The following is a 23516-nucleotide window of genomic DNA, read 5'->3' on the forward strand; positions in this document are numbered from 1 at the left end:
AACGAGCGTATATCGATCCCGACTGATTATAGACTTGGACCGGAGCATAAATGTAGTCTTAACGCTTAACACACACCGTATATTAGTTTACAACTTCGTAATGAAGGTCAGCACACATCAACGTTAACTTAGACAGACTTTTGGTATTCACAGTTTTTAGTAATACTCACAATATGTGTTGTTTAGTTCTATTTTATAAAGTCACAATTATGTATATAAGAAACAGGAAATGTGACCTATTTTGGAACTACGATAGAAGAAAAAAATGTTTCGGGGTGATAACATTTGTATCCTGCGGTATCTTCTCATACCTTACGTTATGTTATCATCACTCACTCACTCACTTATCACAATGTCATGTTGTTAAATCGTTTTAATATTGTGTCGAGCTTGATTGTTATATTATCATCATTATCAAATATATAAGTATCAGTTCTCGCACACTGTGTTTGAGAGAAATATATAAAAGCAGTTTGTAGATAATATCACATGAGCCACTACCAGCTATCTAAAATATGTACTTGAAATTCGAGTGTACACTCAAATATAATGAAATAGTAGAACGTCGAACGTTTACACATTAGTGAAAGGAAAATGACATAAACTGACGGGAAAAGAAGGGAACACATTGTAATGTGAGTGTATACTATTTATTGTTTGGTGCAAAACAAAATCCTCCGTACAATCTTGTTACACAATAAGTAAGGGAGTGAAATTCGAGATCTGTTCAATACTGCCCAAAACCTATTCTCCTAATACTATTTTCGGGTGTCATCGTTGTCTACCACTCCTTGTGCAGGATCTGCTGATTTGCACTGATTATGACCCTCGATGTCACAAAAGTGGTGAGTGAGTGAGTTTAGTTTTACGCCGTTTTAAGCAATATTCCAGCAATATTACGGCCGGAAACACCAGAAATATGTTTCACTGATTGTACCCATGTGGGGAATCGAACCCGGGTCTTCAGCGTGACGAGCGAACGCTTTAACCACAAGGCTTCCCCTCCGCCTCACTAAAGTGGTGAACGTCCAAGAAAAGTCTCATTTTGGGTTTTCAACACTGTGCGGCTAGGTCGTGGGGTAATTTTTAGATTGCTCAAAGCGGCGTTAAAGCCACACTCACTCACTCACTCACTCACTTACTCGTTGTACATCAGTAGCGCATGTTATTATTTCGTGACATGGGACACTTCAATCGTATTTTTATGTTTTTAATAATTTTCCACACCATGTAGTACCTAAACGAATGTAGTACCTAAACGAATGTTACCATTCGTAACAGATTCGCTACTCAAAGTGTGGAGATTATTTAAATACAAAATGGCTGAAATCTTTCAGTGACGAAGTAGCTGAATGGATGATGAAAAGGAGAATGGAGAAATTCTTTTTTTTATGGGTTTCCATTGGCTGTCGTGATCACGTGAGGCATCTAGTTGGCCCAGAAGGTCGACCAATCCAGGAAAGCTGGAAGCTGCATAGGCGTTGTACATGTTCGGGGCCAAGACCACGTGTCTGGATTAACCAAAAAAACATGTTCAATATTTGAGTACGATGTCTAAGTCATATTCTGATTTAGTTATATGGGCATGTTAGTTTAAGGTTAACGTAGCCCGTGACTTACGGTCAGGTCAGTCTTGAACTATTAAAATCTTGGGGTGGGGTGGGGGTGTCTTAGAAGAGCATCAAACATCCCAGAAGTGACAAATCGCTCTTGAATCAGTTCAAACGACACCTACGGAAAGGTCAATGTGTTTTAGTTCTGGTGCGGCCACATGACACAGTTTACGCTGTAGCCATGTTTTTACATAATATTGCTACCATTATGATTTTCGTTGTCGATGTAGTCTTTTAACTCGTGAAGATCAGGGTTAGAACTGGTCTTCAGCAGCCCATGCTTGTCGTAAGAGGCGACTAACGGGATCGGGTGGTCAGGCTCGCTGACTTGGTTGACACCAGTTACCGTATCATCAGTGTATGAAATAAGTCCCGTCCGACTGCCCGAGACGGGCTAGATTTCTGCCGGACGGTCTAATTTTACAGCTAGTCAGCCCGATGGACGGGTGAAAAAAAAATATTCAGATAACGTGTCCACTGGCACTGTCCGTTTAGTATTTAAGAAGGACTGGTTAAATCTCGTCTTGGCTGGTAAGTTTTTGAAGTTACCAGCCCAGATGTCTGGCTGGGTTTTTGGCTTATTTCATACACTGCGCCGTATCCCAATTGCGTAGATCAATGCTCATGATGTTGATCACTGGATTGTCTTGTTCAGACTCGATTATGTACAGACCACTACCATAAAGCTGAAATATTGCTGAGTGTGGTGTTAAACAAAGAAATATGCGTTAGTTTGAGTGAACGAACAACTAGACTACGTCTTCGAAAACAACGTACTTGTGATAGGCTCTTCCGGGAAGACCGGCAGGGTCAATGAAGGTTCGCTCCAGCTGCATCATCTGGTCGTTGACCGCACGAACCGCCAAGGGGCTGAAATACACAACCAGTTTTACAAAATGAAATTCGTGCAGACGTAAATGTTCATGACATAATAAATTGGGTGCAGCACGAGAACGGGTGATGTGACCTTCATTCAGCTTGCTAAAGGTAGGCTTACGATCTATGCCTCACATCAAAAGAGTCAACGTAAAATTCGTAATTATAAAAAAACATACATTGTATTTGAAATCTTGCATACTTATTTCTGTTGACTGCTCCTAGGCTGTTCATAAATTCAGCTGCTACTCTCTTGAAGTCCTTGATGTAGCTGTCAAGGGCAGCTATTGAACATAAAGAGAAAACAGGCTTTAAGACTTATCTAACCAATCACTTACGAATGACACTGTGCAGGTGCAGAATCGAATCTCTCGGAGTACTGAGCTAACGCTTTAACCACTACACGACCGACTCGGTGTGAGAACAATACTTATCGGCTTTACTCAATGGAAGGACTGGGATGATTAAAACATTAACAACGACTTACGACATTCGCATTATATTAAACGTACAACCTTTCTACTGGTAAAATAAAATAAAATTATCCCCTTATAATCTTTCATAAGTAAACATTGCTATTGTTGTCGTAGCCTTTTCTGTTTACAACTGACCGGATTGAACGTTTGAGAGGAAATTGAAAGCTCTGTGGTTCCACTTCCGGTCGCGTCATAAAAAATGTAGGTACTTATTGTTTCCTTGGCTGGCGCTCAACATTAAGGGTATAGAACAAGGACTGATAGGCTTGGTTAAGTGACTGAGGTTTTACGCCGCTTTCAGCAATATTCCAGCAATATCACAGCGGTGGACACCAGAAATTGGCTCCACAAATAATACCAATGTGGGGAATCGAACCAAGGTTTTCGGCGTGACGAGCGAACGCTTTAACCACTAGGCTACCCCACCGCCCCGATTGGCTGGACACAGTCACACACCTACTTATGTACACGTCACGGTAATTATGAGCGTGATGTTGAATCCCAATCGACCTTCACCCTTTTGCATTTGCTTACAACTCACAGTAGTTAGCCACGTTGAGCTTCAATATGGGTCCGTACTCATTATCTAAGTCGTGTCTGCTCTGTTCCAGCAAGACAGCGTAGTCGCTGACGTTGTAGGGAAGGACGAGGGAGTCGGAGAGGCTGCGAGCGAGCTCCACCCAGAATGACGTCACACTGGCGTGGATCTAAAGAACCAATGATAACGAGTCTAAACACATACTATTGTGTTCCTAAGACTCCGAATTAAGCACTTTTCACACTTATCATTAGTAAGTTTTTTGTGTTGATTGTTTCGCCAATTTAAGCTATACCTATAATATCGCAAAGGTTGATAAAAAATGGACAATGCATAATTCACAAGACGAAACACACAGCTGTTTCCATTAATATACTCTCCCAAAAAAGAAACGCATATAGGAATTTCAACTGTATTTTTATGTTTATTTTGAAACCTCTTGTAGGCGTTATGAGTCAATGAAATATAGCGAAATTGCACACTGGGAATGCAGACTTATCCGTCTTTGGCACCAGCTCGAGGAAAGTCAGTTTGAGTGTCACATGGAGACGTGTGGTGACGCTGAAGTCAATACCTCGTGTGACCACCGTGGGCATCCCAGAACTGCACGGCATCGCCTCGGCATCGAACGAATAAGTCTCAGAATCTCGTGTTGCCCAATCGCAGCCCACTCTGCCTGTAGTGCCTGTGCGAGTTGCTGAAGTGTCTGGGGCTGAGGGTTACGGCGTCGCACCCGTCTGTCCAGGGCATCCCACAGATGTTCGATCGGGTTTAAGTCTGTTGATCTTGAGGGCCAGGGGAGCACATTGATGTTGTGGTTCTGGAGGAAGTCTCTAGTGTGACGTGCTGTGTGGGGCCTGGCATTGTCCTGTTGAAACAACTCCCTCTGGCGATCAATGATTGGAAGGAGGTGTGGGCGTAGGATTTCGTCACAGTACCGTTGAGCTGTCAGGTTGCCCTGGATCATCACCAAATCACTTCTCCTACGGCAGGTGATCTCTCCCCCACATCATAACACTGCCCCGGCCGAATCTGTCCACCTGGGGAACGCAAGCGTCGGCGAAACGTTCACGTCGACGTCTGTACACCCGCATTCTTCCATCGCGTCGTTCCAATAGAAATCGTGATTCATCACTGAACCAGATTCTACGCCAATTCGGTAGGTTCCAGGCCTGAACGTTGGTGCACCATTGAACTCGATGTCGACGATGTTGTTGTCGAAGCACAGGGCCAAAATAAGGTCTTCTGGCACGTAAACCAGCCTCTCTCAACCTGTTCCTGACGGTCTGTGCAGAAAGCCTCCTCAATTCGGGTATTTGTCGAGCGGTACTGGTCGCAGTAGCAGTTCGATGACGCAGGTGATGTACCCAGATGTAGCGATCCTGCGCCGCAGTGGTCGCTCGAGGTCGCCCACTATGAGGAGCATCTGCTACCGAATTCTGCCGGCGATATCTCTCCCAGAGCCGTGAAATGGTGCTTTGGTGAACATTCATGCGTCGGGCAACTGCACGTTGAGACTGGCCAGCTTCAAGCAAACCAATGGCGATATGACGGTTGGCTTCACTTAGACGTGGCATTTTGCGTTCGTCAACAATATTCCAAATACAGTGAATAATCGACAGACAGCGATCAACCTTTTATACCCATCATTGACACTATCTGATCCCCAACTTTCACGTGCATTGCATGTGAATTGTGTATTCTGTGACACTACACGCCGAAATTGAAAATCATGCTATTAAATACGGGTATTTTACGGATGGTGCGTTTTGTTGTGATGTTTCAAAACATAAACACCATAGGACTCATAAACAGAGCAAAACCGTTTGTAAAATGAATCACGTTTTAATTCATTGCTACATGAAATTGCTATTTTCATGATGCGTTTCTTTTTTGGGAGAGTATATGACTTCTTGATATCCGATAATACATACTGGAAGTTTAGCATGTATTATTTCGCTGTCCAAACCTTAAAGTCCGGATCGTAGAACTTTTCCATGGCGTAGAATGTCTCGTACACAGAATGGTACAACGGGTACTGAGACTCGCTCTGAAACAAACAAAATGGTGTCCAATATCAGTCACCATACTCAATATTCAATTATTAGAATTTTTTTCGTGCATTTCTGACGTATGCGTGAATGCAGTTATAAAACGATAGTAATATTCCGGTTTTGCCACGATCGTCTGTGGTAATTAACCTAGTGGTTGATCGTATGAGCACGAACGGAGCACGACGACACACACACATCCTCATCAGCTGACCCTCGTGTCTTTGCGAGGATTCAAATTTTGTTTAAACATATATATAAATTTGAGATGACCCCTACTCGAAATGTTTCATTGTCAGGATGTATTGTACAGTGTGAACCATTTTGAGTCGGGGGTCATCTCAAGAACAATATTTTTTTAATCTTTAGTCCTCGCAAAGACACGAGGGCCTGTGCGAGGTCTGGATGGTGGTCGTTTGTTTGTTTATTGTTTAACGCCGCAATCAGCAATATTCCAGCTATGTGAGGGCTGTCTGTAAATGGTGTCTGGACCAGACAACCCAGTGATCAATCGATCTACGTAATTGGGATACGATGACATGCGTCAACCACGTCATACAGCCTGACCACTCGACCCCGTTAGTTGCTGCTGAGTAGTAGGGGAAACGGGATTCTAGACCACTGGCCCCCATGGTGTCCTATCGGTTCAATTAAGTTTACGACAAGTGTGGGTCGGTCTAGACAGTGACCTTGAAGGAGCGTTACCTTGTATCCAATGTTGGCTACCGGGATACCAGCTTTCAGCAGAAAGGGGTCATGGTCGCTCCCTGAGCCTGGGGGGTCAATCCTGAGTTAGGAAGCAAATATATCTTCATTGAAATGTGGCGATATTGTTTCTTTATTGCGGTATGTTAGTTACACGCCATGAACGTGAAATACACACAAATATATCTCAGTCAGTTACTTCCTTCCGGTCAAGAAAGTCAGGATACATGATAACGGGTTTGGGTAACTATAGTAACATCGCGTTAGTCGTATTTGGCACACGTCAAATGTTACAAACTAATAATGTACAACTATTGATTAGTATTGCTAAATGTGTTTATCATATCTTTAAAATGGAAAGTACAATGAATATACTGTAATTATTTACTCTTGGGTTACCATCCCTCATTTCTCTGTTAAATTATTGTATGTCAAACTTTATATGTACATCCACAAATACCCACGACTGTGCAATCATACAATTTTTTTGTAACCGTTGTTTTTGGCCCATGGCCTAAATAAATCTTCTGTCTGTATGTCTGTCTGTCAAGATACATTAGCTGTCGCTGCTGTAAGAAGTGGTGTGTTTGGTGTATCTTGCCTAATGGTTACTGATATCAGTAACTGTTTCAGTTTGGAAATCAACACTTAAAACGCAAGCACGCAAGTACGCACGCAAGCACGCACGCACGCGTAATATCCCGGTTTCGAGATCTCACCTTGGTTGAGGTGACTGTCCAGAAACTGTCTGAGGAACTGCTTTCAGCCACTCGTCGTACAGTGACCCGTCCCCTCGTGGGCTAACCACCTGGCCGTAGAACAGATAACAATAAGTTATATAGACAATATACATATGATAAATAACAAATTTAACGGAATGAAACTGGGAATTAGCTTTATATTCGTATAAAATTTGTGAAATTAACAGAGCTGAAAATAAAAAAAAATTAAAATTGCTTTTCATGACCTACTTACATCAAGTGACCCGGTTATGTTAAAGGACCTTACATGACTTACTTAAGTTTAATTATATTACATGAACTTGATACGTTACATGACCTAGTGACCTAGTTATGTCATTGACCTGGACGCTGCATGACTGATTACTTTACATGAAGTGGATCTTTCACTCGATTATATAGTAACCTGAAATTTAAATATTTCTTTTTTATGCTTATTGTTTATCTGGCTTCACCACTACATGAATTTCTAAATAACGATTGATTACCATAACATACCAAACGATTGATTACCATAACATACCAAACGATTGATTACCTTTACATATCAAACGATTGATAACCATTACATACCAAACAATTGATTGCCATTACATACCAAACGATTGATTACCATTACATACCAAACGATTGATTACCATAACATATCAAACGATTGATTACCATAACATATCAAACGATTGATTACCATTAAATATCAAACGATTGATTACCATAACATATCAAACGATTGATTACCATTACATACCTAACGATTGATTACCATTACATACCAAACGATTGATTACCATTACATACCAAACGATTGATTACCATAACATACCAAACGATTGATTACCATTACATACCAAACGATTGATTACCATTACATACCAAACGATTGATTACCATTACATATCAAACGATTGATTACCATAACATGCCAAACGATTGATTACCATTACATACCAAACGATTGATTACTATTACATACCAAACGACTGATTACCATAACATACCAAACGATTGATTACTATTACATACCAAACGATTGATTACCATTACATACCAAACGATTGATTACCATTACATACCAAACGATTGATTACCATTACATACCAAACGATTGATTACCATTACATACCAAACGATTGATTACCATTACATACCAAACGACTGATTACCATTACATACCAAACGACTGATTACCATTACATACCAAACGACTGATTACCATTACATACCAAACGATTGATTACCATTACATACCAAACGATTGATTACCATTACATACCAAACGATTGATTACCATTACATACCAAACGATTGATTACCATAACGACTGATTACCATTACATACCAAACGATTGATTACCATTACATACTAAACGATTGATTACCATTACATACCAAACGATTGATTACCATAACATACCAAACGATTGATTACCATTTCATACCAAACGATTGAGTACCATTACATACCAAACGATTGATTACCATAACATACCAAACGATTGATTACCATAACATACCAAACGATTGAGTACCATTACATACCAAACGATTGATTACCAAACCAGAAATTAAGGCTTCAATGCACACACTGCGCATATCAAGATCTACACTATGCTCTTGGTTAGTTCACCAGCAAACACTCCCGGACAATTTCAGAAGAGAAAGTCCTTTCTAATAAAGTTAAAATTATACCAAATACAATTAATGTTCTATTTTATTTGTTTGTTGTTGTTTAACGCCGCAATCAGCAATATTCCAGCTATACGGAGGAAGTCTGTAATATTCGAGTCTGAAACAGAAAATCCAGTGATCAACATTATGAGCATACATTGAGATACGATGACATGTGTCAACCAAGCCAGTGAGCCTGACCACCCGATGCCGATAGTCATCTCTTACAAGCATGGGTCGCTGAAGGCCAGTTCTAACCCGGATCTTCACTGATCCGACTCATTTCCTGTGACCACCCCAGAATGGTACCTACCCGCTTAGCCGCCTCATACACAGCTCTGTTCAGTAAGGGTGTAGCTCCAACTGACAAGCTGCGAGTTCCTGCAATTGCCCATATCCATTATCCAGTGAATATATATATAATATATATATATATACTCATGCCAATAATGGTTGTCACCCCCTTCATTTTTTTTAATTGAAGAGGGGTGGGGTGTGAGGTGTGTTGGGGGTTGGGATGGGGAGGGGGTGACAACCATTATTGGCATGTGTGTGTGTGTGTGTGTGTGAGAGAGAGAGAGAGAGTGTGTGTGTGTGTGTGTGTGTGTGTGTGTGTGTGTGTGTGTGTGTGTGTGTGTGTGTGTGTGTGTGTGTGTGTGTGTGAGATATGATCTATATCAATACAACCCGCTAGTGAATAGCCATGTCTGGGGTCAGTTTCGAATGACATTACGATAATAATCTTATTAAGTCAAATTACACTCATCTGCGATAGATTTGTTTGTTTGTTGTTTAACTCCGCAATCAACAATATCTCAGCTATATGGCCACGGACTGTAAATAATCAGTAACCGAACCAGACAATCCAATGATCAACATCATTAGCATCGATCTACGCAGTTAAGATACAACATTTGACATGAGTGAACCAAGTCAGCGAGCCTGACCCCCCGATCCCGTTAGTCGCCTCCTTCAACAAGTATGGGTTGCTGCGAGAGAAACTGTGTGTCTTTGATAACAGAGAAGGAATTGTAACAATTCTTCTCATTGTTTGTTTTGAAAGGAAAAGAAATTGAACAAAATAACATTCTGTACATACTATATATGATACATTGTAACAGGCTTTACATAGTTGCTATGTCAGTGTCTTGAGTGGTGGTTAGAAGTTCTGAGTTGTGTGTAGAAACTGAGAATGTGCTTCTTGCGATAGAATGTAATGACTAACTGCTGCTTATGTTGTGTAATATTGTCAACGGCAGACAATAATCAGTCTCCACCGTCTACCGAAACAGATTCCATAGGGCGTGAAACAGGGGTGAACTACCTCAGTGGATCACTAATAATCAGCGAGGACACCAGGTGTTGGAGAAAAGGGTTAACCATGATTATAAGCACCCGCCACCCACAACTATGTATTTAATATGTGTTTGTTTCCAAACGACAAATAACAGTACGTCTGCTAAGTATCGAGTAACAGGTATTTTAGGGAAAATAGATGACGTTCTTGTAACAGAGGTAGAAGTATGACTAGCGATCGATGTTGTAATTGGTCGGGGACTGTTTACCTGAAACAGCAATATCTACATTCAGGTAGGCAACGGTTCGAGCGCCAAGATTCTTCATATACTCCTGAAACATAGAAATGTACAGTCCTCGGGGTGTGTGTTTACTGTTCGTGTTTGTCAATTGGAAAAACAAACAAACACACACACACACAAAACACACAAACAACACACACACAAACAACACACACAACAACAACAAAACACAGACAAACAACACACACACAAAACACACACACACACACACACACACACACACACACACACACACACACACACACATACGACTGCCTCCGTGGTGTAGTGGTTAGAGCGTCCGCCCGGAGAGCGGAAGGTCGATGCCCAACCGCGTCATACCAAAAGACGTTAAAATATGGTACTTGTTGGTCCCTGCCTGGCGCTCGGCATTAATGGGTACAACAAGGACTGGTCGGCTCGGAGTCAGTATACTGTGTCTGAGTGAGGTATTCCTGCTTCTCTGCGGCATGGTATCTCAGTAGACTAGCACTATAAAACCAGCTTAAGTCTGGGCTAGTACAAGCAGCCGCACATACATGTATACACACGCATGCACGTCGTCATATGAGCGAAATATTCTCAAGTACGACGTTAAACCCAATTTCACCTCACCTCACGTCCATCCATCCATCCTTCCACCCGCGGCCGTGTCGACGATTAGTTGCCTAACCCGGACAGTGTGGGTTCGATTCCTGAATGGGACTCAACCTAATAAATATACTAAAATCTGCACTTTAGTTAGAAAGTGTAATCCAAGACAACACATATTACATTTGACCACTTCCTAAATGGCATTGTGTGTACGTACCTCCACCCATTCGAAAGATCCAAGGTCGCCGTATTCCTCTGCCCCCCAGCTGCAGAAGACGAGGGACCGGCGAGGACGCCACTCACCTGTGGGAGTGAAATGTATCCAGGTGGAGGAACAACATGTATGTGCAAGGTTACGCCCCTGATCCCGTCACTCCATCTGACACCCAACACCCCATCTACACCCAACAACACCCCATCTACACCCCATCTACACCCCATCTACACCCAACAACACCACTTGGGCAGCTTATAAGCAGATACAAATTTGAAGCTGAAACATCATTTGCCGTAGAAACATCTTTTATAATGTTGGTGTGAGATACCTAACAGACTGGACCCAGGAAGTCAAAGTAAAGAGAAAGAAAGAAAGTAAAGTACAAAAGAACGTATACTCTTGAATTGGGCATGAACCATTGCATTACTGTTTTGGCAACACGTACACAATGTTTGTGTGAGATTTGTTGTGTATTATATGTTGTCGGTTTGGGGGTGGGGGTGGGAGGTTTTTTGGGGGTTTTTTATGTTTGTTTCTATTTTTGGGGATGGCGTTGTTTTATGTTTGTTTTTGGTTTGGGGGGTGGCGTTAAGGGGTGGCATTGTTTTGTTGTTGTTTTGGTTTGTTTGCTTTGATGGGGTGGGGAGGGGTGGGGCTGTGTTATTTCTTTCTTTCTTTCTTTTTTAAATAATGCAAAAGTGTAATGTTTGTACTTTCTTGTGAATGTTAGTCTATATTTAATAAACCTATCATAAAACCTATCAATACCCATCATGAATTAAATATTTAAAAATATATATCCAATGGCTCAAAAATATGTTCCCCCCTGTTACGGTCACCTATCAGAACCCCATTATCTGGATACACCGTCTAAGACGAAGTACATGTAAGGTCTGGAAATATGCAGTGTCGGCAGGCGCTGCGGCCTACAACCACTGTTGTCACGACCTCGACATTCATAGATGAACGCCATGATGCAGCGTGGACGAGATTTCATTGCATATGTAGAACCTCGGTGTGTTGAATACACTGATAATAATAGCTATCAGAATCAACTGACCACTTCTGACCATCTCTGCCATGACCCTGGCCGCTTCCATCATGGCCGCAGTACCACTGGAGGGGTCCATTGCTCCAAACACCCATGCGTCTCTATGGTTACCCAGAATAACGTAGCGATCTGGAAACAGTAGTAACTTTAAATATGTTTAAATATGGAAAAATTTCATGGGTAGCCTGTTCGAAAAAAGTCGTTCGTGAAGCCGAACATGCAGGTTCGAGTCCCCAAGGTGAACCCGTTCTCGGTGTCCGTCACTATCAAATAAACGGATTTACGCTAAAGGGCTCGCAAACCTCTCTCAATCACTGAATGCAGGGAAGCATAGACAACGTTCAACTAGTAAGTCCATTGCAGTATATCATACTATTACACATTACCCGTGAAGATCCGGGTTAGAGTTGATCTTCAGTAACCCATGCTTGTCGTAAGAGGCGACTAACGGGATCGGGTGGTCAGGCTCGCTGACTGAGTTGACACATGTCATCGTATCCCAATTGCGTAGATTGATGTTCTTGCTGTTGATCCCAGCATGTCTGGTCCAGACTCGATTATTTACAGACCGCCGCCATATAGCTGGAATATTGCTGAGTGCGGCGTAAAACTAAACTCACTCACTACTATTACACATGCATAATGACCAGTAATTGTTATTATTTGCATCGCTAACACAGTTGCAATGATTTCACGTGTCAAACCAAACTCAGTCAGTCAGTCAGTCAATCATGTAACGCTACGACTATCGTGCCTCCTATACGTTAACTGATTTAGTTTGGTTTTACGCCGCTTTTAGCAATATTCCAGCAACATCACGGCGGGGGACACCAGAAATGGGCTTCACACATTGTACCCATGTGGGGATTCGAACCCGGGTCTTCGGCGTGACGAGCCAACGCTTTAACCACTAGGCTACCCCACCGCCCCCTATACGTTAACATATAGTTAGGACAGTAATAGCTCTAAGACCGCTATGAGAAACAGGGCTCAGGATCATATGATCCTACGTTCGAATCCCGGAATCGGTCTGATTCTGACAGGTCTGCTAGTGCCGTGCCTGTGGGGTTCACGACTCCAAGAGGTACGACTCCAAGACGTGCGTCTCTCCAGGTTGTCCCACGTCATGCAGACAGCCAATGATACCTAAAACATCGTTCACCGCAGCGATAGTCTAACTCGCTCATCATTGTCAAAAGTTGACCAGTATATAATAAGACAACAGTTTGATGAATCTATTTTTGTCACAATCTATGCTTTCAAATCGCTTCCAAACAATTGCACATCCCTCACGGAGAAACAGAACACGTCAAAACTGCATAGCTGAGAAGTATTCTCATAAATATGGCTTCTCTTGATAAGAGGATAGAGTCTATTCGCCCTATCCATCTAACAGTATCATCGTATAACTGTGTCTATATCACTTCACGCACCTGGTTCCACGGCCCCGGTAATGATGCCTATAGTGTTGTACGTGACGTTCCTTTGGTTCTGGGTTGAAATACGCATCTCCACGTGTCTGTGAGGATATTGGAAGTCGAAATGAGCTACAAATTGAAGGGCTCAGACAGTATATATGTGCCTCAAACGACATTTACCTCATAAAATTACGGGTAAATGGTTTTCAAAATGACAAGACATTGTCATGTGGGCTAAAGCAATATCACCTTTGTAGTGACGGACACGTCGTCACAATCACGTAGTGTCACAATTAGGCTTTCTCTTAATGATTTTGTTTCCAATTATGTCTTTCAAAGTTCGTAGAATCTGTGGTCGAAACAAAATGCAATTTATGAAGGTTTAATGAAAGCGAATAAAGACTTTTTGTGTCCATGGACAAGTCTATTGTTCCCTTCCAACTATGTCATGAGAAGCGAATAAAGACTTCTGTGTCCATGGACAAGTCTATTGTTCCCTTCCAACTATGTCATAAGAAGCGAATAAAGACTTCTGTGTCCATGGACAAGTCTATTGTTCCCTTCCAACTATGTCATCATAAAGACTTCTGTGTCCATGGAAGTCTGAATAAAGACTTCTTCTGTGTCCATGGACAAGTCTATTGTTCCCTTCCAACTATGTCATAAGAAGCGAATAAAGACTTCTGTGTCCATGGACAAGTCTATTGTTCCCTTCCAACTATGTCATGAGAAACGAATAAAGACTTCTGTGTCCATGGACAAGTCTATTGTTCCCTTCCAACTATGTCATAAGAAGCGAATAAAGACTTCTGTGTCCATGGACAAGTCTATTGTTCCCTTCCAACTATGTCATAAGAAGCGAATAAAGACTTCTGTGTCCATGGACAAGTCTATTGTTCCCTTCCAACTATGTCATAAGAAGCGAATAAAGACTTCTGTGTCCATGGACAAGTCTATTGTTCCCTTCCAACTATGTCATAACTATGTCATAAGAAGCGAATAAAGACTTCTGTGTCCATGGACAAGTCTATTGTTCCCTTCCAACTATGTCATAAGAAGCGAATAAAGACTTCTGTGTCCATGGACAAGTCTATTGTTCCCTTCCAACTATGTCATGAGAAGCGAATAAAGACTTCTGTGTCCATGGACAAGTCTATTGTTCCTTCCAACTATGTCATAAGAAGCGAATAAAGACTTCTGTGTCCATGGACAAGTCTATTGTTCCATTCCAACTATGTCATGAGCATGTATTATGAATCACTATCAAAACGGTGATGATACCAGGGAGTCTAAAAACGATGACTGCATTCTGCCCGCCGGTGGCACCCATCACAAGCGCATGCAAAGACTATGCAGAAAATGTTTTAAAGTAAGTTTTGATAATAACTTACTACTGGAAGAATAGAGGGGTTACGCCCTCATTCATTTATCTGCTATACAGATTAACTACGGTAATATGTTAGCATCGGATGGTAATGAACATTTTCAGAGTAGAATACCATATGGTATATACTGTATGTTAATATAGTTCTACTGGTGTGAATGTAATGATGAGCCCGTGAAGATATTCAGAAATCCATGCTTGTCGTAAGAGGCGACTAACGGGATCGGGTGATCAGGCTCGTTGACTCGGTTGACACATGTCATCGTATCCCAATTGCGCAGATCGATGCTCATGATGTTGATCACTGTATTGTCTGGTCCAAACTCGATTATTTACAGACCGCCGCCATATAGCCGGAATATTGCTATATGAAGAGTGCGGCGTAAAACTAATCTCACTCACTCACTGTAATGATGATATTTTAGGATGATGAGATAGTATAGCTCTAAAAGTCCGTACTTGAGTGTCTGGTTGTTGAAACCAGGTCCGTATCTGTACACGATGTTCATCCCTCCTGACCAGTCCGGAGTCACAACTGGCCCACTCATGTACCTGTTGACAGAATAAACATTTCCAATCATTAATTCCACTGGCTAAATATCTGCAACACTACTCCAGTTTTGATCGGGATGATTAGCTTTGTCATGTATATTTAGGGGCGGGGAGGTAGCCTAGTGGTTAAAGCGTTCGCTCGTCGCGCCGAAGATCCGGATTCGATTCCCTACATGGGTACAATGTGTGAAGCCCATTTCAGGTGTCCCCCGCTGTGATGTTGCTGGAATATTGCTAAAAGCGGCATAAAACCATACTCCCTCACCCCCATGTACATCTAAATAAATATATGATAGAGCTTGTATTAAGCTCGGTTCAATTGGCAGTCCTAAAAACTGAATTTGTATTCAGAGATTATCGATATGGCATAAAGACAGCGTTTGTTTGTTTGTTTGTTTGTTTGTTTGTTTGTTCACTCGACATTATTCCAACCATATATCGGCTGTCTGGACCTGGCATTTGACTTGAGCAAATTGGATGCATCAACTGAGTCAGCTGAAACCTAATTCGCATCATATACTAGTCCACCATGACTGGTTAATCACAAATTACTAAACCCGTGAAGATCCGGGTTAGAAATGATCTTCAGTAACCCATGCTTGTCGTAAGAGGCGACTAACGGAATGGGATGGTCAGGCTCGCTGACTTGGTAGACACATCCCATTTGCGAAGATCGATGTTCATGCTGTTGATCACTGAATTGTCTGGTCCAGACTCGGTTATTCACAGACCGCCGCCATATAGCTGGAATATTTCTGAGTGCGGCGTAAAATAAACTCACTTACTACAAGATAATACATGGACTACAAGACAGGATGCACTCACTTCATGATATTCTCAGCCTCGCCGTAGCTGATGGGGTGGACGGGGATGGCAGGCAGGTTGATCTGAGACTCGGGAGCGCGGTACGCCGTGTCTACGTAAAGAGACTAACGCTATATTACTTGCTGAGACAGCATAAAACTCGGGGTGTGTAACACGGTAATGTACATATACTTTTATTTTCCGGCTTAAGGCCCATTATATATTCGAACACACGCCCCGGAATCAAGCGCCTTATGATCAGCGCACAAAGTAAACGATCTAACCAACCCAGTCGAGATGTGGATTGTCTTTGGCGTATAAGGATTCTCGATTCAAGTTTATAACACGATGAAATTGGAATTTCTCCTGTGAAAATCAGGTGGTACTGAATGAAAGTATTTTACCACGTCCAGCCACTGAGACATAATACGTACATTTAGCCCACGTCGTCGGTTTAAAAAACATTGGGTAGGTTTTCTTAATCGGTTACGATTCAGTTGATTCAGGTAAAAGTCTTGAAACAAGGCCATACATTCGTTTACAACATGTATCCATGTCTTAGTTTTATCAAATCATCTGGAATAGGCCAGAACAAATGTATCATTTGATTGTCATCTCTGAGGTGAGGTGAGGTGAGGTGAGGTGAGGTGAGGTGAGGTGAGGTGAGGTGAGGTGGGAAGGAGGTGAGGTGAGGTGAGGTGAGGTGAGGGTGAGGTGAGGGTGAGGTGAGGTGAGGTGAGGTGAGGTGAGGTGAGGTGAGGTGAGGTGAGGTGAGGTGAGGTGAGGTGAGGTGAGGTGAGGTGAGGTGAGGTGAAATTGGATTTAACGTCGTGCTTGAGAATATTTCGCTCATATGACGACGTGCATGCGCGTGTGTGTGTATGTGCGGCTGCTTGTACTAGCCCAGACTGAAGCTGGTTTTATAGTGCTAGCTCACTGAGATACCATGACGCAGTGAAGCATGAATACCCCACTCAGACACAGTATACTGACTCCGAGCCGACCAGTCCTTGTTGTACCCATTAATGCCGAGCGCCAGGCAGGGACCAACAAGTACCATATTTTAACGTCTTTGGTATGACGCGGTCGGGGATCGAACCCGCGACGTTCCGCTCTCCGGGCGGACGCTCTAACCACTACACCACGGAGGCGGTCTGTCATCTCTGAGAGTCTCACTGGGAAACAAGCCGCTTGGTACTTTCAAAACGTTACTTTGCGTTTCTCTTGTGCCTTAATCTACATAATAGGGTGGCCTAGTGGTTAAAGCGTTCGCTCGTCACTCCGAAACAAAAATCCGGGTTTAATTCCCCACATGGGTACAATGTGTGAAGCCCATCTCTAGCGTTCCCCGCCATGGTATTGCTGAAATTTTGCTGCAATGGCGTAAAACCCAACAACTCACTATTCAACTGGGGTGGTGAAGTAGCCTAGTGGTTAAAGCGTTCGCTCGTGACGCTGAAGACCCGGGTTCGAGTGAGTGAGTGAGTGAGTGAACAGGCTTGTCCGCCGATGGACTTCACACATTGTAACAATCTGGCGCGAAGAACAAACGCTTTAACCACATGGCAACCTCAAAGCCTTTAAAACTCTCTTCAAAGAATGCTTACCAATAGACGGGTACCCGGGAGTTTCGGGATCACCGTCAGTGACGAACAACGTTCCTCTTTGAGCCCCTGTGGGTGGGAGCCACCAACTGTGAGGGTACACATCACTAGAGTTAGCTCCCATGGCATAGTCAGCAGGATCCGTGTATATAATCAAACCGATCGCTCCATACTTCTGGGCCGCTTTCGCCTGTCGGAATAGTTGCAATAGTTGAAATTGAGAGCAAAAAACTGGTTCAACTCCGCACAACATTTTCTCGCCTTGATTGGTCTCAAAATGAAGTCATGTATGTAGTTTGCTCCACGGCAGGTACCACCACAATATGGCAAAATCCTGGCAAGGATGATAGCCCGATAGAAATACGATCGGCTGATGGAACGATTAAATGTGCCTTAGCAATTCTTCATATCTTTGATCAAACGTGACCAGAACCAAAACACTGGAAAATTACATTTCTGCGTAGATCGACATGCTACAAATGTCTCAGTTGATGTCCAAAAAACATAATCTTTTTACCAAAAGTGTCATGTTATGGCGTGATAACTAAAGCAAATGAAAAGGAGGTACTTCAAGTTCTTTCGCATAACATACAATATGCTGCTAAACAGTACCAGTTGTCAGGCCAGTTTAACCTTCTACCAAATTCTATACAATTAACTCAATCCTAACTTTGATAAATAATACTTTATATTATATACCACTTAACATGGGGTGACGATTACCTATCCTCGCAAATCGTAAATGACATTGAGGGAACACCACGTGGAAGTATGGCCAACATTCATGTTGGTATTGTTGGCCATGTAGTGGGGACGTACCTTATCGCCTCTGAAGATCTTGCCGTATCTGGCGATGGCGATCTTCCCCGTGACGTTGATGTTGACGTCTTCTGTGACGTACTTGAAGTCTTCGTCGCGTCCGTAATTGACGTACACCAGGTCCCCCTGTATCAAGACAGATGTCACTGAACTGTTATATACAATATTTATTTATTCCTTTACTTATATGTTCGTTCGTTCGTTCGTTATCAGAAGCCAACTAGTCATAATGCTATAATCTTGTGAATAACTTTACCATCTACTGACATTCTTCTAAATGGTTTGGGATCGTGGGGTAGCCTAGTGGTTAAAGCGTTCGTCTGTCACGCCGAAGACCCGGGTTCGATTCCCCAGATGGTACAATGTGTGAAGCCCATTTCTGGTGTTCCCCGCCGTGATATTGCTGGAATATTGCTAAACGCGGGGTAAAGCTAAACTCTCAACGGTCTACACTCTTACCCGTCTAGAACGACGACCACCGTATCGCTACGGTACATGCTGTTCTAATATATTCACCTAAAACCCCCTACTTTCAAAAGAGACCCGTGAAGAACCGGGGTAGAATAGGTCTTCAGCAACCCATTCTTGTCATAAAAGGCGACTATGCTTGTCGTAAAAGGCGACTAACGGGATCGGGTGGTCAGGCTCGCTGACTTGGTTGACACATGTCATCGGTTCCCAAGTGCGCAGATAGATGCTCATGCTGTTGATCACTGGATTGTCTGGTGCAGACTCGATTATTAACAGACCGCCGCCATATAGCTGGAATATTGCTGAGTGCGGCGTAAAACTATACTCACTCACTCACTCACTTTCAAAAGTTGCACTAAGTGATCGCTGGGCGATTTCAACTTTTCAACACTCTTAAAAATTAGTCATAGGATCGCATCGTGGAACCACAAACCATTCGTTAAAGATATCTCATTTCAGACTGTCGTTACTAACGGTAAAATAGACCGACGAAGGGTACCTCAAGTACCTCATTTAACAAAGCGATGTTAGCGCCAAGATGTTCTTAACTCCAGAACGTTAACAGACTTACGACAATGCCAAGAACACTTTGTGCAACAGGTCCCAGTTTAGTTACAACAGTCTTACCGTAACTGTACCGTTCGCAGAGTAGGCATTAAATGGCGGCACGACACCGGGAACGTTCTCTCTGGGCGTCAAGATTGCTTCCGTCAAGGGCGACTCGTACAGGATCTCGTCATTCTGGCCTCGAACCCGCACCACGTTAGGTCTCGCGAGATCTGGGTAGGACATCAGCACTTCATAAGGCGTGATGGTGACGTCATCAAAGCCTTGCTGTATCCACAGGTCAGCTAATTCCTTGGCCTGTCTGTAGTCGGCCGGAGTCCCCGCTAGATGGGGCTTGGAGGTCAGTTGCCTGGAATACACATTGCAGAATCTAGAGTCAACTTCGAGTAAAGTATAATATCTAAACCATTTCCATTGAACAAGTTGGTACGTTTGGTTGGATGCTGTGATATTGTCATGGGAAAAATTAAGAAGGCAAAACCTTGAACCGATACAGGTTTTAGAGGGGCATGGTGCTGACACAACAAGGATCATAATCAAGGCGTACCTGGGATTCGAACTCACTATGACGCTATTACATGGAATTACCACCCTTTAGGCGTCTGGGTGACAGCATTCCCTGGTTATAGTGTCACAACAAGAACCATTTTTATCGTTTGACATGGCTTTGGATTCAACCACCGACATTCCGCACTCCAAGTGTACGTTCTATCGAATTTTCCAATAGGGCAGTCCAGAAATGAACACCACCCTGTGTCATAGTAAGTCCCATATTCCATTAGTCACTGGGCTAAAAGTGGAATCTTGACGATCAAAGATCTTTGTGATGAACATGGGTTTATATCCTTTGATCAATTGAAGCTTAAAGTTGGTATAAAAGGTACTCACTTAGATCTTGGATATGTTATATATATTTTACCTGAACCTTGGAAAAAGACTTTAAAGGAATATAGATATATAAACATTAATGACCTCACAATAAATTCACTCCAAAAGGATTTCATATCCCCAAGAAAAGGTTCAAGAATTATTTATGAAAAATTGTTATCTGAAAATGTTAAACCTCACATGTGCCAAAAATGTGGAAAACATTATTTGACTGTATTGATTTTGATTGGCATTTGATTTTTCATACTTGTGAAAAAATTTAAAGAGATATGAAACTGTTAGATTTTCAATATAAATTTCTGCACCGGAATCGTTTATACCAAAAAAGAACTTTTAGAATGAATCTGGTGGACAATACAATATGTTCTTTGTGTAATGATTCTGTTGAAACTTTATGCCATGTATATTGGGAATGTGATGAAACCAAAACTTTCTGGAAGAAACTTGAACAGTGGATTACGAAACGTATCCAAACACTTAATTTGACAAAATCTTTGATTTGGTTTGGCTTTAGGTAGAACCCATATTGAACCACATAATCTTATCTGCTAAGAGATATATTTACACTTGCTCATTGACAAAACAATTCCAAAAGTTGATAATTACTTAAGGATATTGAAGACATATTTACCACTGAATCATTCATTGCCAGAAGAAATAATAATGTTGAAAGCTTTTTAGTCAAATGGTTTCCTCTCATCCCTGAATTTAACCCTGAATGACTATTAAACAAAGAACATATCACTAACATTGATATTCAATGCACTTAGTGTACTATATCGCTATTGAGCCCACTAGCTTGTATGTGCACACATTCCTCTATATGCTTGAAGATGTTTTTGTACTCATCATATTGGGAACAATAAAAAAATAAAAAAAATTATTTTTTATTTAAATCCCATATTCAAACCAACCACATCTACAAAATCAGTTATTTACTATTTAGTCTTGAAAGCGTATATGTTATATGGTACCTGAGGTTTTCCCGGATATTTTCCGCCTTGATTCTGGAAGCAAGCTTCTCGTGAACGGTGTCGTCTGCTTCTTGAATAATCGCCCGAGGAACTCCACTTAAATTCGCGCCATTTCCCTGTGAAGAGATGGCGAACCTACCAATCAGCAGACCGACGATGAAGGTGACCACAAGGCTCACTCCAGCCAAGATCAGCTTCCTTCGTGGTCCAGAAAGGGTGGGCAGCGCCATGTTGCCGTCTGTCAGGTAATGTCGCGGTAACAGTGAGAGCAGAGCGCCTTTACCTGCATGAACGCTCTGGATTAATGAAGCAGGTCGTGACGTGATCAGAATAACACTTCCCGATGTTCTTTGCTTCAGTTGACTTTCATCCAGTTCTTCATCTTATCTGGTGGATGACATGTTATTTAGGTGAGAGATATTTAGATGTAAAATTAGGGTCTGAATATCTAGGAGCTGCTTTCTATGACGGACGGTCTAAATTTATAGGTAGCCAGCCGGATTGTCTGGTAAAAATTCGATAACATGTTCCAAACATCTGAGTAAATTCACCATATCTTAAAATATATTTTTCAAATTGAGCGTTACATTTAGACTGAGTTATTTTCTATGGATTGTCTGGTCTGGTTAAATCCATTTTGGGCTGGTAACATTTTGAAGATACCAGCCCTGATGTCTGGCTGGGTTTTTGGCGTATTTCATACACTGTATATATGCACAGTAGCATATAATACACAGTCTAAACCTAGTCTGTCATACAGACTTGTCGTAAGAAGGCGACTAACGGGATCGGGTTGGTCAGGCTCGCTGACTTGGTTGACACATGTCATCGATTCCTAATTGCACAGATCGATGCTCATGTTGTTGATCACTGGATTGTCTGGTCCAGACACGATTATTTACAGACCGCCGCCATATAGCGGGAATATTGTTGAGTGTGACGTAAAAATATAAACTCACTCACTCATACAGACCCTGGAAACAAATATACCCAATGCAGCCCATGCAAGACTAAAAGTACTGTCGGAAATGCTAAAAATGCTTTTGACTGATATTTAAAATTCAGAGGTATTACAGTTACTAAATAACAAATATCACTTCAAGAAACATCTACCTAATGTAGACCGAGGGAATAGAATTTTTGAGACATGCTCTAAAGCGTGTTTTACTGATGAAAATACCAAAAACTTAGAAAAAAAGGGGGTAGTGGGACGTTATTTGATACAAACATTAATTGCCTGTGTTACGTCATCAGCATCCACGGTATCGACAGGTGAAATTAACACCTGAGCACACGCCGGCGAGGGTCATCTCAATAGATGTTTTCTGCAAAATGTTGAATATGTGTACGTATAGTATACGTAGTGGTTATGTAAGGGATCATTTGTGTATGTGTGTGTTTTTAAATAAACATTCGCATTACTGTACATTGGAAAGAATCCTATCACATGTGTTATATTATCGATTGATTGTAGAAATGTGCAACGTGTATATAAATGCTTTGCATGTCAACAGTATATTTCATTGAAAAAATATGGATGTAATTCGGTCAGTTTAATCTAGTTGTGAACATTGGCCAAGATTTAACGAAGTCACTGGTGTAGCGTCTTTAGAATATATATATATTAATTATTATTATTCTCATAAAGTTTGTAGACCGCCCGTCTAAGCACTCCCTTGTCAAAGTTGTCAAGGATGGTTTTACGTCCCAGTTTTGCTGTTGAGACGGTCCCTGTCTTGTCTGATTTGTTTACAATATTGTAAACTTGTTGGTAAGACATACCAACAGCTCTACAAGTTCTGTAATAAACCCTTTCTAAACTAATGAAAGGTTTACCTCTGTCTTTTTCAAGCATAAAAAAACTTATAAACCTTTGCAACAATCGACTGCAAATCGTTGGCCATAGTGGACGCTGTACCATGTGATAAA

The 23516-nt window shown here is 41.9% G+C and overlaps 1 protein-coding gene across 1 annotated transcript; it reads right to left on the reverse strand.

Moving 5' to 3' along the window:
* Positions 1 to 634: 634 nt before the first annotated feature.
* On the reverse strand, positions 635 to 21902 carry LOC124276112 (N-acetylated-alpha-linked acidic dipeptidase 2-like). Its single transcript, XM_046711770.1, has 18 exons — positions 21588 to 21902; positions 19786 to 20074; positions 18688 to 18813; positions 17872 to 18058; positions 16286 to 16376; positions 15368 to 15460; positions 13540 to 13625; positions 12116 to 12235; positions 11056 to 11141; positions 10233 to 10296; positions 8981 to 9048; positions 6979 to 7067; positions 6260 to 6341; positions 5473 to 5553; positions 3507 to 3672; positions 2692 to 2773; positions 2391 to 2483; positions 635 to 1511 (listed from the first exon to the last, which is right to left on the reverse strand). Exons 1-18 carry the CDS (start codon positions 21815 to 21817, stop codon positions 1334 to 1336), a joined length of 2211 nt encoding a protein of 736 aa, XP_046567726.1. The 5' UTR covers positions 21818 to 21902; the 3' UTR covers positions 635 to 1333.
* Positions 21903 to 23516: the final 1614 nt, after the last annotated feature.

Source organism: Haliotis rubra, unplaced genomic scaffold (genome assembly GCF_003918875.1).
Source record: "Haliotis rubra isolate DU_JTF1 unplaced genomic scaffold, ASM391887v1 Scf206, whole genome shotgun sequence".
Classification (NCBI taxonomy): Eukaryota; Metazoa; Mollusca; class Gastropoda; order Lepetellida; family Haliotidae; genus Haliotis; species Haliotis rubra.

Coding starts and splice junctions, on each gene's coding strand:
- LOC124276112 (XM_046711770.1), bottom strand. CDS start 21,817: ATGGCGCTGCCCACCCTTTCTGGACCACGAAGGAAGCTGATCTTGGCT. Junction 20,075..21,587: donor AATATCCGGGAAAACCTCAG/GTACCATATAAC, acceptor TGTGTATTCCAG/GCAACTGACCTCCAAGCCCC. Junction 10,297..11,055: donor GATCTTTCGAATGGGTGGAG/GTACGTACACAC, acceptor TCTATGTTTCAG/GAGTATATGAAGAATCTTGG.